General features: G+C 36.8%; 1 protein-coding gene across 1 annotated transcript in view; it reads left to right on the forward strand.

Annotated features, from left to right (window-relative positions):
* Positions 1–14635, forward strand: part of PREX2 (phosphatidylinositol-3,4,5-trisphosphate dependent Rac exchange factor 2) — a 283235-nt gene that overhangs the window by 222829 nt on the left and 45771 nt on the right. The window contains exons 36-37 of the mRNA XM_005563489.5: positions 10826–10892; positions 11136–11326. Coding sequence (XP_005563546.1) covers positions 10826–10892; positions 11136–11326 — 258 coding nt within the window. The remainder of the gene's footprint in view (positions 1–10825; positions 10893–11135; positions 11327–14635) is intronic.

Consider the following 14635-nt stretch of genomic DNA (forward strand, 5'->3'; position numbering starts at 1 on the left):
TGATCTGTCTGTTCATGTGAGGAGTGAAGTTACCAAACAGGTATCAAGAGGAAGTTTCAATTATTTGATATATTTCTCTTACTGTATTCACAATGTCTCTAAATACTGCTAGTGACATCTTTCTAATGTCTGTATATCTATAATTCTAGCCATATTCCATTTTCCTGGCCTTCCCTCTGTAGCAGATGTCTACAGCTATTTATAAGATGAGACTCATTCCTGAATTGTCTGCCTTAATATCTTAGAAGATGGTGACAATTCTATACTGCTTCAGCTGGTTTGAATTAAGCACTTTGGAAGTTTAAAATAGGGTAAAATAGGGTAAAAAAGACCTGGTTTGTCTTTCTCAGTCCGCTATCTTTTTCCTATTATAACTACAGTTTATGAGACAAATAGTGAAAGGGGATGTATGTTTTGTGATGGAGAAAATTTATTATGCTTGGCAGGAATTTTTCTTGAGCAACAGCTACCATCCGTGATGGATAATTTTCAGTATTTTTGATATGAAATCTTTCTTGAAAGAAAACACATTGTCCTTGGAAATGATTTGGAGCTATTATTCATCAATAAATTTTGAAAATTAATTATGCATTTATTTATTCAACCAAAATATATTGACAACTCACTGTGTGCCTGTTGTTGTGTGATGGCGTAAAAGAGAAACTGTACGTTGTCTCTGTTTTCAAGGTATTTATGGTTTAGTGGGGAAAGAAGCATATAAACAAATCCTTAAGGCATAGCAATACTGAAGCAGCAGATACTGAAGTTAAGGGGTATGCCTGGTGCTAGGGTATAGGGAAAAGCTGCTGACTTGAAAGATACAGACAAAGTTTGAGTGAGGAGGTGATGTGGAAGATGGTTCTGGAAGAATGAATAATAATAATAGGCAACATTGAGGGACTTACCATGTATTAGGTACTGTACTTAAGGACCTTGAATTTTGCCACATAAAGGAAATCTCAGCCTCTTATAGATTCCAGTGCAAAAGTATGTAAGCCAAGAGTCAGACACTTAAAATCTCAGTACAATAGTGTGCAACTATGTTTGGTCTTTTCTTAGTTAGAACTGAACAAGAATTTTGCTATGTCATTTCTTGCTAGAGTAATTTGTAGGTAAAATGGTGCTATTGTCATCACACTTACTGTGTGACTTGCAAGGGACCCTGAGAATATTTTTCTCTTGACTATAGTTGTCTCTCACTGAAGGAGAGATTGGTAAGCATCCTCACTCTCTAATTTTAAGTTCTGATGATTGTTAAATACTTTTAAGTATTGTGTTTCAATGTTCATGGAGTTGTAGCTGATATTTATAAGCTCAAGAAGAATTCCTCCTGCATATAAAGAATCTTCTTAAAAATGTGCATAATGATTATTTTATCTGTCTTTAAAATTAAACTTTGTAATACCTTTTTTCCTCTGTTAGATCATATATATATATAGTTGTTTCATAGTATAGTAACTTCAACCCTTTCTAGCTCTCATGAAATAAAGTTCGATTCAGTTCAATACTACATTAAGAAGTATTAGGTACATGCCATGTTTCGCACTCATTCTCTTACATTATGGGATTACAAATTTAAAAAATGGGTCTCTGCCCACTGAGAGTGCATAATTTAGCACAAGGAACAGGATGAGTGCAACTCAGTATAATAGAGCAGGATAAATTTGTTTCAGTGGAGAAGTTCTCAAGATGTCACATTTGAGCTAAGTTTTGAAGAATCAGTAGAGTTTTGCCAAGCAGAAGGAGGTGAGAGGGAATTCCAGGCAGGAGAGAACCATATGCAGGAAGGTGGGAAAACTTACATGTGGATGGTGTGTTGGGGGAAATCGAGCAAGGACATGGCAAGGCATGGTGTTGAGAGACGGAATGGGAAGTTTGCTGGTAAACAATTAGGAAGGCCCTTGAATGCTTGGCTAAAATGTGAGGCTTTGGGCACTGGAGAAATTTAAATGATATTAAAGCAAGGCAATGAAATGATTATATTTATGCCTTACAAAGGTAATTTTAAAGGTAGATTGGAGTTAAATAGGGTATACAGAGAAAGGACATGGTAGAAAAAGAGTCATTCCATCAACTTGCAATTCATAGTGTCTTTGTAAGAATTTTATGATTTTAAACCTAAAAAGTTATTCTTTGGTATGAAGATGCAGAATTGTCTTGAAACATAATTATCAAATTAAATTGAATTAGTTTGAAATAATTGACTTGACTTTGATGTTTTTGTATATGACTTGACTTTAATGTTTTTCCTAGGTATGAGATGTTTTGAAAAGATTTGCTTCTTTTCCTGTCCATTTCCATGGAGATAATATTCCCTAATAGCAAGACATGGTGTTGCCATTGGAAAATATGTGTATATGCAGTATTTTAACAGTAGGTGGCATCTACAGTGATATGTACATATCACAGGAGCAGGAGAAGGAATGTCACCTTAGCAGAATCATAAAAGAGGGAGCAAAAAGCAAAGTGGAGTGATGGAACATTTGGAAAGCAGAGAACAGGATTTCAGCCTGGTCAGGTCACTAATGGAGGCTTCTCAAAGAAAGGAGAGTATTGACAGCAGTGAAGAGTAGAGAGGTGTATCTTCACTACCTCTCACACCATCATTACTTTTTCAGGGTATAAAAGAAGTCAGGGAAATGCTTTTTAAAAAAATATGGTAAAGTCTTACTTTCTGTAGTCACACTTATTGTCTTGTCTTGTTAATATTCTAGCAGGATTTTTTTTAATACTCAAGTAGAAGTGAAGCTATTAATTGGTAACAGGCAGTTCAATGACAACTGCGACCTTAGGTGCTCCATTTTTGACAGGCCAAAAGACATCCAGGCAAATAGAAGACTATCTCATTATTCAGAATTTCTCTTCATGTAACTTTAAGTAAAATGCATCCCAGAGAAGTCAATGCTAATGCTTATGGGCACGGGGAAGCTACATGGGATAGAGGTGCAAATTAATATTCTCCCACCTTCCCACTCATCATCGTGTATTCTTTAACCGTATGTGGCCACAGGTTGAACCTGTCTGGAGATTTTCATTTATACAAGAGATCAGTGTATCTTCATGAGATTTTCTATGGATTTATATTTTCCTAATTTAGGTGCTGTGGTAGTTAAATTCGGTTTAACAATGAAACTCATAGAGATACCCAGTCACACCTGTAGTCAACTGCTGTACCATTATAATAATGACATATCTAATTATGTCTATAAATGATATCTGTAATTGATCAAACACTGTTACCATTCTTTTCTGAAATGCAGAGTACTTGATCAAATTGAAAATACTTGTAAAATGCATAAAAGCAACCTAATACGGTTTAGAACACTTTGGGGTAGGAAGCAATATTAGGGGAAGTATACATCTGTCTGACTAAGTGAGAACTTTCTGTAAATGATTATAAATATAGAGAATATCTCATAAGCAATGATCTAGAGAAGAAGCAAGTGTATAGCAGAAATCTGGGCTGAATACTGTAGTTCCTCCTTATTTACAAAGCATGAGGCTCTTAGGCCTTAATCATCTCTCTTAAGAATTGGATATTCTCCACCATGCCCAGAAAAGGGGGGAAAAGTTTGCTAGATGAGAAGAATGCCACTTTTGTCATTGATTTAACCTCTGTATATTTCCTTTGACAAAATAAATTGGTTTAAATATTTTAAATAAGGCAATTGCATTGTCTTTCCTTCTGTGAAAAAGTGAACATCCCTGGAGCACCAGCTTAACCCTATTGAGCTAGGATTCTCATTACCTACCCACTTGATAAAGCACTTTCCTAATTCTTAAATTAGTATGTTAACTTACATAACTGTCTAAACCAATCTCAGCATTCCTCAGATTCCTTTACTCTCTCACGGCAAACATCAATTCCCTATTTATATCACCAGCGTCTTGTTTTGAATGCTGAATGATTCTTTCCTTTTTAGGGTCTCTTGCAGCATTCAGTTCTCTAAATTTTCATATTTGATGAGTCATGTATTTCCTCCCATTCATCCTTTTGTTTTTCCTTTTTCTGCTGATAGCTAAGTGTTAATTTTGTAGTGCTTCTTCACTGCTTACCAAGTTAATTACAAATCATTGGTTTGATATTTAATTTCCTTATAATGTGGATTCAGCCTACTTAGCCAGCCTTCTCTCTCTCTCTACCTTACATGAACCCAGTCTTCAGTCACATTGGCTCCACTCATTGTGTACCTGCTCTGTTGTTTAGGGCATTGCTTCCACTTGAAATACAGCTTTCCCAGTTTGACCTGTCAGAATTCTACCCGTGCATCAAAGTCTAACCCCTATGCCATAGTCTTATGAGGCCTTCCTTCTGTAGACCCAATGACTCTTTATACCTTTAAACTCACCTGTCACTTCCCTGCCTTTCTTTATAAATACCTGTGTATTTGTCTTCTTGATTAGATGGTATGCAATAAATGACAAGATTTGTTTCATTGTAGTTATTTGACTGGATATATTTATACCACTGCTTACTAGAACTTACGTTTTACCACCTCTCTCATTGGTATTTTATCCTATAGAGACTAAATGAAAAAAAAATAGTGTCATAATATATTCATTTTACATGGCAGAGTTAACTGATGAAGTTATGACAATGAAGCCTGCTGTATGCCAGCACGAAAGGAAACTTACTGTGCAGCCCATATAAAATAGTAGCCATACTTTCAAATGTCTTAATAAGATTTTGTATACTCAGACAAAGGACCATGATGTCATTCTTACTAACCTCAGAAGCATAATAAAATATGGTTAGTTTTGGCATTCATCAAATTTTGCCATTAACTTTTCCCATAAAATTTGATTAAGGGGCATTGCAAGACTTTTTTAATTAAGGAAAGTGCTTTGGAAATTTATGTCCTGTCCACAGTTTGTGAAATTCTGAAAGATACTCATGTTCTACAAATACCTGTAAACATTATGATTGTAAAATATCTGAACAATTTTTTTCTGATGAGGAATACCTGAAATTAGTTGTAGCCTCAAGTATAAATTCTTATTTTAAAAAATAATTGAATTAAAAATATATTGGCTAATTATATTACATAGGAGTATCAAAGTGGCTTTATTTTCTGGTTATTTCTCTGGACTTCATCCGTTCATAGATATGCTTTATAATATTTTGTTGCTTTTTATTATCATGGATTAACAAATCTTAACTACTAGCACAAGTCTGGATGAGCCAATACAAAATATAATTCTACATTTTCAGTAAACCTTTGTCTTCTGTATTTTAAATGTTTAAAAAAAAGTGTAAAAAAATTTTTAAAACATTGGATGTTTTCTATCTTAGTTCTGCTATATAGCTGGGGGTTTCTTTGTTTTGTTTTGTTTTGTTTTGAGATGGAGTCTTGCTCTGTTGCCAGGCTGGAGTGCAGTGGCGCTATCTCAGCTCACAGCAACTTCTGCCTCCCAGGTTCAAGCATTTCTCGTGCCTCAGCCTCCTGAATAGCTGGGATAACAGGCGCTTGCCTCCACGCCTGGCTAATTTTTGTATTTTTAGTAGAGACGGGGGGTTTCACCATGTTGGTCAAGTTGGTTTTGAATTCCTGACCTCGTGATCCGCCCACCTCGACCTTCCAAAGTGCTGGGATTACAGGTATGAGCCACCGTGCCCAGCCTATAGCAGTTTTAAAAAGGCAGATTGTTGCCTACATCAAGTTTTACTTGATGTGGGCTACATTTTAAACCTTTAAAAGTTATTTCTCTAACTTACTTTTTTCCCTTAAACATTTGCACCATTGAATAGTTGAAGACTTGTATCAAGTCAATTTAAGTGAATGTAGCAGAATCAGATCAACATGATCTAAACAGCTCTTAACTGGCTGAATCAATGACAGCTTTTTTTTTTCTTTTTTAAGGAACACCTTTTTCAGAAAGAAGAGAGTGCTCCATTCTACCAGCTGTTTCTGTAGCAATGCTTCCCTTAGGTGGTACTAATGAGCTATGGGCTGCTTTTACAGAATAGTTTTCTTCCCAGATAATTCAAGGTTTAGAAGAGCTGCACCCAGTTAAGCCGTTTAAACGATAGTCTTCTTTCCTTTACTCTGAAAAACATTCTTTTCTTTTTAGGCCTAAATTCTACTTACATTGATCATGAAATTACATAGATTCCAAATATCTAACTTAATTTTTACTTCTTAACACGTGTCATAAAGTATTTCAGATTACCTCCACAGAAAGCAGGAAGGCTTCGACCTTAATATTATGCCTTATCATAGCTAAAAATTGTCCAGAGATGCTTCCCACTGCGTGTACTTGAATAATAGTTATTATTGTCTATTGAATGAGTCCTATATGCCTATCACACTAGTGATCATTTCATATGCATTAATTTAATCTTCAACACCATGCTATGTCAGACAATTCTAAGATCCACTTTGAAAATAAGAAAACTGACACTTTGAGAGGCTAAATAATTTGACTGTGACTTGTGTACTATTTTTTACCACATTGCTTTTTCTACCAAGTTTACTTGAGAAAAGGCATGAGGACATCTGATCAAGGTACTTCTGTGGGTTCCAGCTTTGAGATGCCGCTTCTGTTCCAAGCATGTAACAAATGCTAGATAAAATACGAGGATAGAAAATGCAAAAGTCACAGCTGGGCTCAAAAACAGTTTGTTATCTCCGTGGCCCAAAAATGGAAATGAAATGCAAGTGATGAGTTGTGAGCTACGCTGAGACCTCTGGCCTGCTGGACTCCGGAGGTGGACAGAGGGGCTGGGACAGCATCTGCAGGGCAATGGGACATGAAGGTTATTGTACACTAGGTGGAAATCCAGAGCCAGCCTCACTTTGAAACCAGGTAGTAGAGGACTCCACTTCTTTTTTTTTTTTTTTTTTTTTTTTTGAGACGGAGTCTCGCTCTGTCCTCCAGGCTGGAGTGCAGTGGCCGGATCTCAGCTCACTGCAAGCTCCGCCTCCTGGGTTTACACCACTCTCCTGCCTCAGCCTCCCGAGTAGCTGGGACTACAGGCGCCCACCACCTCGCCCGGCTAGATTTTTGTATTTTTTAGTAGAGAAGGGGTTTCACCGTGTTAGCCAGGATGGTCTCGATCTCCTGACCTCGTGATCCGCCCGTCTCAGCCTCCCAAAGTGCTGGGATTACAGGCTTGAGCCACCGCGCCCGGCCAGGACTCCACTTCTGAATGAAGGATGAAAAATCTGCTGGTCACTATTGCTTGAGACGAGCTTTTGCGAAGCTTGGTGTTTAAGATGGGAAGAGGAAGTCATTTTAGGCATGGCCCTAAACCACAGAACCAAACTAAACCAAATCCTTCACTAGTTCAGGGACATGACTGGTGATAATCCAGATGTCAAAACAATGTCATAGTCCGATCAGATATAAAACTGCTTACAAATGTGTGATCCTGGGCACAAAACCATTTTTAAGAGAAGGATGATGAGAGAGAGAGGGGATGGAGCTATATAAAAAAAAAACTAAATAAAAATAATTTAAAAATCATCCCACTTCAAATGAACTTACAAAACCTAATTCCAAAGCGCATGAGGAGACCTAACAGTAAGAAAGACAGCCAACAAAATGGACCATTAAAATGAGTTTTCCCCAGAATATTTAATATATTGAAACAGCCTGGCAAAGTCCAAAGGAATGCCATTGTATTAGTCTGTTCTCATGTTGCTAATAAAGACATACTTGAGACTGGGCAATTTATAAAGGAAAAAGGTTTCATGGACTCACAGTTCCACATGGCTGTGGAGGCCTCATATTCATGGCTAAAGAGCAAAGTCACATCTTACATGAAGGCAGGCAAGAGACTTCTGCAAGGGAACTCCCACATACAAAATCATCAGATCTCGTGAGACTTACCACCACGAGAACAGTATGGGGGAAACGGCCCCCATGATTCAATTATCTCCACCTGGTCCCACCCTTGACACATGAGGATTATAACAATTCAAGGTGAGATTTGGGTGGGGACACAACCAAACCATATCAGTCATCCATAAAGAAACAAAAATGTCAAATTATTATTTATTTACAAATATTTATTAAGATCGTACTGTGCTCCACATATTATTACAGGTGCTAGAAATGCAGAAATGAATAAAAAGAAATAAATCCATAGCTACTAGAGGACTTGCATTCTAGTGGGGAGTTTACATTTTAGTGGCAGAAATGAAATAAGAATAGGTGAACAGGAGGCTTCCACTGTATCTGTAATATTTTATTTATTTAAAAGGTGAAGCAAAAGAGCAAAATGCTCATACTCATTCAACCATGGAGAGTAAGTGGGTTTTCACAGTTTAATCCTACATAAGTACCTGTACAACTGAAATGAAAGGACACACAGACCTTTCAGTAGAACATGCATTGTTGGACATAGCAATAATATTTAAAACGTCCAATCTTGCAAGTTCCATGGCCATTTACCTCTATGGCTCCCAACTTGCTTAGGGTAAAACCTTATCACGACCTGTAAGGTCCTGGGGTCTACCTCTGTGGCCTAACTTGCTCATTCACTCTGCCCCAGCTCCTGCCCCATTGCATGCTTTTGTACCTCACAAAATTCAAGCTCATTTCCTTTTATGATGACAGCACTCCTCTTGAATTATCTCTCTTTCAGATACTGGGGAAAATCTTGAAAATTTTCAAATGAAGTCTCAAATGAGGCCTTTGATTTTAGTCATGGAAATAACCCCTCGGTCTTATTTTGCTCTTGATCTAGTGCTTTTAGTAGACACTAATTGACTCAGCTAGATAGAGCTGTATTTTCATGGCACTTGATGGATGTTCCACTTTGCAGTAGCTCATGTCACCATGACCCAGTCTAGAGGGTTGCTGCCTGGGGTTGCTGTAGCCCCCACACTCCCATCAGTGTTATGTGCTCAGGCTGAGGGAACTGCAGATGGTACCTGGAAATGTCTTAGGAATGCAGAGTGAGTTATAATGAATAACAGCCAATCTTGGATGCTGAGTTGTTTATGAAACTTTTTTAGGAGGGTTTAATATGTGTTTTAGACAAGAAGAAACTGCTTCTCAATAAGGATGAGCATAATTGTCATTTTGGAAGTTAGTCTTTAGAGCTAAAGCATTCGTAAGTTAAAGTGTAGAGCTTGACTAATCCATGTTACTTTATTTTTAAAAGACAAAACACTATTGCTAGTAATGGGAATATCACTCTGTGTGGGTGTGAACACATATGTTCAGTGGGACTCAAAAAACCCACACAGGGTGTAGAGTTGTCCCTCACTGATTTTGCCCAATTATAGTGTGAATTTGATAATAATTTACCAACACTTTGAAGTCCTGCAGATGCTCTGAAACAGCAATATAATCAGATTTTATTTGAATATCTAATATGACAACTCACTCTAATATCAAGGGACTTATTTTGTTCTACCAACATTAAAATGTCACGTTCTAGAAATGTGAAGTTTGTCACCTCATCAAAAATAGACACTAGATACTAGATGGTTAATTTGAATGTATTTAATGACATTGAACTGTACACTTGAGAATTTTAAAATGGCATAATATGCAGCTATAAAAAACACTGAGATTATGTCCCCTGTAGCAACATGAGGATGGAGCTGGAGGCATTATCCTAACTGAAATAACTCAGAAACAGAAAATTAACTACCGTATGTTCCCGCTTACACAGAGATGGAAGCAATAGACCCTTTTCACAACCGCCTTCCCAACCTCTTCCCACTTGTGGAGAGGTTGGGAAGGGGTTGAGGGTTGAAAACTTGCCTATTGGGTAGAGTGGTCACTATTTGAATGATGGGCACAGTAGAAGCCCAAATCCCATCATTATGTAATATATCCATGTAAAAAACATGAATCTAAAAATAAACTAAATTAAAAGAATGGTTAAAATGCTAAATTTTGTGTTTTACTGTATACATTTTACCACCACTAAAAAAAAAAAAAAAAAAATAGATACTAAGTCAAATAAAATGTAACTATTTTATCTTCATAGATCATTCCCTTAAAATTCTTGTTTAGTATTGAGCCACAAGCCAAGCAAACACAGCAAGAATTCTTTGGAAATTGCTGTAATTATTGCAGGCCACTAGGATTCCACTTTGGGTATTAAAATGGCTATTTTAATACACAAAATGGCATGGAATACTATACAGCCATTAAAAAGAGATGATAATATCCTTTGCAGTGTGTCCTTCGTTTTTTTGCGCAAAGTGTATTAGGCCACTAGGATTCCACTTTGTGTGTTGAAATAATCATTACCATATTATATCCTAGTAACAAAAAAGAGCCACTGAACCCTCAGAGAGAGTTTCACTTCTAATCGGAGCATAGCTTGGTGCTGGAAAGAATCGTCTCAGTGTTCTGTTTAAAGTTAGGTTTTTATAAGCGTTTGTTTCATAATCTTTCTCACAATAAATGAAAATTGGATAATGTTCTTCAATAGTCACAAAAATATATTTCAACTTTTTAATAATATTGATCATTATAAATATTAATAAGCACTTATTCTGTGCTGTGCACTGTTCTGCATATTTTGTCTGCATTAACTCATTTGATTTTGGCAGTCTTGTGAAGTAGAAGCTAATGCTTTCCTAAAATTACAAACGAGAAATCTGAGCACAGACAAGTGATCTCTCCAAGGCCGCACAATCTGTAATAGACCCCGTGGTAATTTTAAACATATTTTTTAAATGGAATTTTAACCATCTCTTTTAAATGGTTGACATTTGTGCAACCCCAACCTTCTAATGTTCAATGCTTTTGTTTATTCACTTGTTTTTAAAAGGAAGTCAGTGATTCTTGAACATCTTCATGCATGTTATGGCTTTGTCTAACAACAAATGATAACTTATTCCTTGGATTCTTACAGGGCATTCTACTTGGACAAGTCAAATTCACCACCAAACTCCACATCCAAAGCTGCCTATGTAGATAAGGTAAAAACAGATGATTATATTTATTGGCGCTTTTTAATTTAAATATCTCCCTTATTTAATTTTTCTGCTGTTCTTGAGCAATGAGTAATTATAAATATTTGTAGTCTTTAATTCCGTTACCACCAAAACAAAATAATATTTTAGACTATTCTTTAACAGCTATACCAACTATGAATTTTAACCCATCTAAAAGGATTTTACTAAACATGCTGAACTTGACATTCATCACTTTTTTTTCTGCAGTTAATGAGGCCTCTCAACGCTTTGGATGAACTTTACCGACTGGTAGCCTCGTTCATCAGATCCAAGCGCACAGCTGCCTGTGCAAACACAGCGTGCAGTGCCTCTGGGGTTGGACTGCTGTCAGTTTCCTCGGAGCTGTGCACCAGGCTAGGCGCCTGCCACATCCTCATGTGCAGCAGCGGTGTGCATCGGTATGTGACCCTCCCGCCTTGCTTGCCTCTTCGTTAGATCGCACTTTATTTGATGGTTTTTGTTGACATTTTCGCTTCACAAAATTAAAACTGGAAACATTCGAAAGACTCGGGTGTATTTGGAATAAGATTTTGGATGTTTTCTGGTTTTAATTCTTGTATTTTCAGTGACTATTTAGTCATACACATGAAGGCAATCCCACGTTTATATCATTGTGGCCCAAAATCTTATCATACTTGCATTTATATTAACATACTTGCATTTTAGGTAAAAATGCGCATTCATTTTATTCACTAGAGGAATTTGTTTAGTAGGAGCTGACTCAACTAGCTCACAAAACTGGTTTTCTCACTGCCTTTGATAGACAGTCCACTATTCAGTGGTTCCAATCCCTACACCCCAAGTGTTGTGAGCTAGATGCTGCTTGGAGTTGCAACTGCTTTCTAACTCCTGGCAAAGTTGTGGTCCAGGAGCTCACACAATGTGCTATTCCAGAAAATGTAAAGGGAAATATTTGATGGGTTCTTTTCAGGTGGTTTATCTTAGGCAACTGTGGTCTGTCTGGGGCAGCCAAGATAGGCATATAAATACATCAGACTTAGACTCAAAGTGTGAGTGGGAATCCCTGAGTCAAGTCCCTCTTCCTAATGATATGCTGTCGCCTCTCCATTGCCACAAGGAAATAGAATCAAGTAAATGGAAATAATAGGACAGAATTTTAGTCCTTGTTTTAATCTAAGTAGGGGACTAGTCTGTCATGAGACAGTCTCTTCTTCTATTTATATATTTTTATCATACTTTAAGTTCTGGGGTACATGAGCAGAATATGCAGTTTTGTTACATAGGTATACATGTGCCATGGTGGTTTGCTACACCCATCAACCCGTCACCTACATTAGGTCGGTTTGATTTTGAGGATGGTGTTTACATACTCAAATTTACTTGGCACTGAATCCATGCAAAGGATTGCAATCAGTGCTATTGGCTGTGTAATATAAAGTGTTCATGTCAGAGACATAAAACTTGAAGAGCAAGCAAAAAAATTTCAAAAAAATGTTAACATAAAATAACATAATGATAAAAATACACACGCGTACAACACACACAACTCAAGAACAAGAAAACATAAATGTAGGAAAGTTGCAGCTAAAGAGTAGGATTCAGAGGGAGAATAGATCTTTGAGATGGTTAGACATGGGAACTCTTCATGGAGAAAGTGATGTTTGAATTGGGTTTTCATGGATCAGGTTATAGAGGCAGAAAAGAAAGAAAGGTCATTGAAGGCAGCAGCTTCGCCATCTGGGAAAATCCATTTTGACTTGAGATGGCCACATTCTAGTTTTCAGGCCCTATGCAGCATGAATGTGCTTATGAAAAATGGCAAGAGTATTTTTCTAAAAAGAACATTAAATTTTTGTGGTTGGCAAAATATGCAGTATTTTTCACTTTAATTTTCATTGCTGTGTACTTTGCTGTCTCTTGCAAGCTTTTTAAAATCTTAATTGAAAATATCATCTCTATCTGAATGGATCAAAGATTTGAAAGATTTTTGCTAGCAAAGAAATAATATCTTCCTTCTGATAAACTTATGTTCATATGGTCTGTTTCTATTCATTCATTCATTATTCATTCATTCAACAAATATGCATTGAGCACCAATCATGTGCCAGCACTGTTCTAGTTGCTGCGGACACAGCATTGAGAAAATAAAGTCCCTACTTTCATATAGTATGTACTGCATTGGGGGGAAATTGTTGATAAAGTAAACAAATAAATATGTAATGTGGTAGGTGGAATAAATCCAAAAAGAACAGAATTCAAGTGAATAAAGGAAGATAGGGTGGGGAAAAGACAGGCAGATTAAATTAGCATTAATATCTAGATATTTTAATGCCAACCTGAATCAGATGGGGAGATTTGCGATGGGGGATTTCATAAGACACTGGTATAAAATGAAGGAGTGGTCGGGTGCAGTGGCTCATGCACTTTGGGAGGCTCAGGTGGGCAGATCACTTGAGGTCAGGAGTTCAAGAGCAAACTGGTCAACATGGTGAAACCCCCTCTCTACTAAAAAAAATACAAAAATTAGCCAGGCATGGTGGTAAGTACCTGTAATCCCAGCTACTCAGGAGGCTGAGGCAGAAGAATTGTTTGAATCTGGGAGGTGGTGGTTACAGTGAGTGGAGATCACATCACTGCACTCCAGCTTGGGTAACAGAGTTAGACTGTGTCTTAAAAAAAAAAAAAAAAAAAAAAGAAAAAGAAAAAGAAAAAAAAAAAACCCAAAAAAACAAAAAAATAAAAACAAAGGAGTGAGTCATGCAGATATCTCAGAGAAAGAGCATTGAGACCATAGGGAGCAGCAGCTTTAGTGTCCTCAAGTGGGAAAGTGCACCATGTGTTCAAGCAACAACAAGGAGTCCATTGTGGCCTCAACAAAGCGTCATTGCCTTAAGTACTTGTGCTCTTCTCTTCTCTTACCCTGGTGTATAAGAGGTCTGGATACACTGGAACCAAAGGGGTACTTCAGACTTTGGAACTATAAGCACCTACTCTTAACTCCACATTAATATACTGAAAGGTAATTCAGTTAAATCTGCCATTTAACCCTAGAGACCATGACTAAGTTGTCCAAATTACTGTCTCAGATGTTTCACGAGCAATTTTAGAATTAGACTGGTGTTGTGTAAGGGAAATAGATTGATGTTCCACAGCTATTTTTATACTTACTAGATGCATTGATTAGTGTGTTAGAATCACAAGGGACATTGACATTTTAAAATACTTTTACTTTCTTGATTTCTACAATTCAAAATAAATACAGCTTTCGTTAATTCACTTCACGAGATATTTACCAAGCTGTGGGCACCAATGCCCCATAACAGGGGGTGAATTTAAGGTCAAAACTATTTGAAAATTGTATAGTTTTATTTTTCCATTATGCAGAATAAAATGGGGAATATAAAAGTCTTTAATTTTTCAGTGAAGACTATGCTTAGATTTTTCATGATGATAAGATATGTGCTAATTTATATTAGGATCCAAAAGCCAACAGAAGGCTGTTCCTAAAATAATTCTTTAGTAATTCTAATTTAGACAGTTAGAGAGGAATCCAAGCAGATCCACACCTGCACGCAACATTAAACATGGAGGTTTACCCTCAGGTTCTAACAGAGGGGAGAAATTCACAGCGTGAATCAGAATAAATATTACACAAGCCATTTTTATCATTTACTTTTAAAATCAAGATGAAAAAAGTCAACAATATGGTATCCACATTAGATAGTCAATTTCCTGCCTTTTCTGAT

Source organism: Macaca fascicularis, chromosome 8, assembly GCF_037993035.2.
Source record: "Macaca fascicularis isolate 582-1 chromosome 8, T2T-MFA8v1.1".
Lineage (NCBI taxonomy): Eukaryota > Metazoa > Chordata > Mammalia > Primates > Cercopithecidae > Macaca > Macaca fascicularis.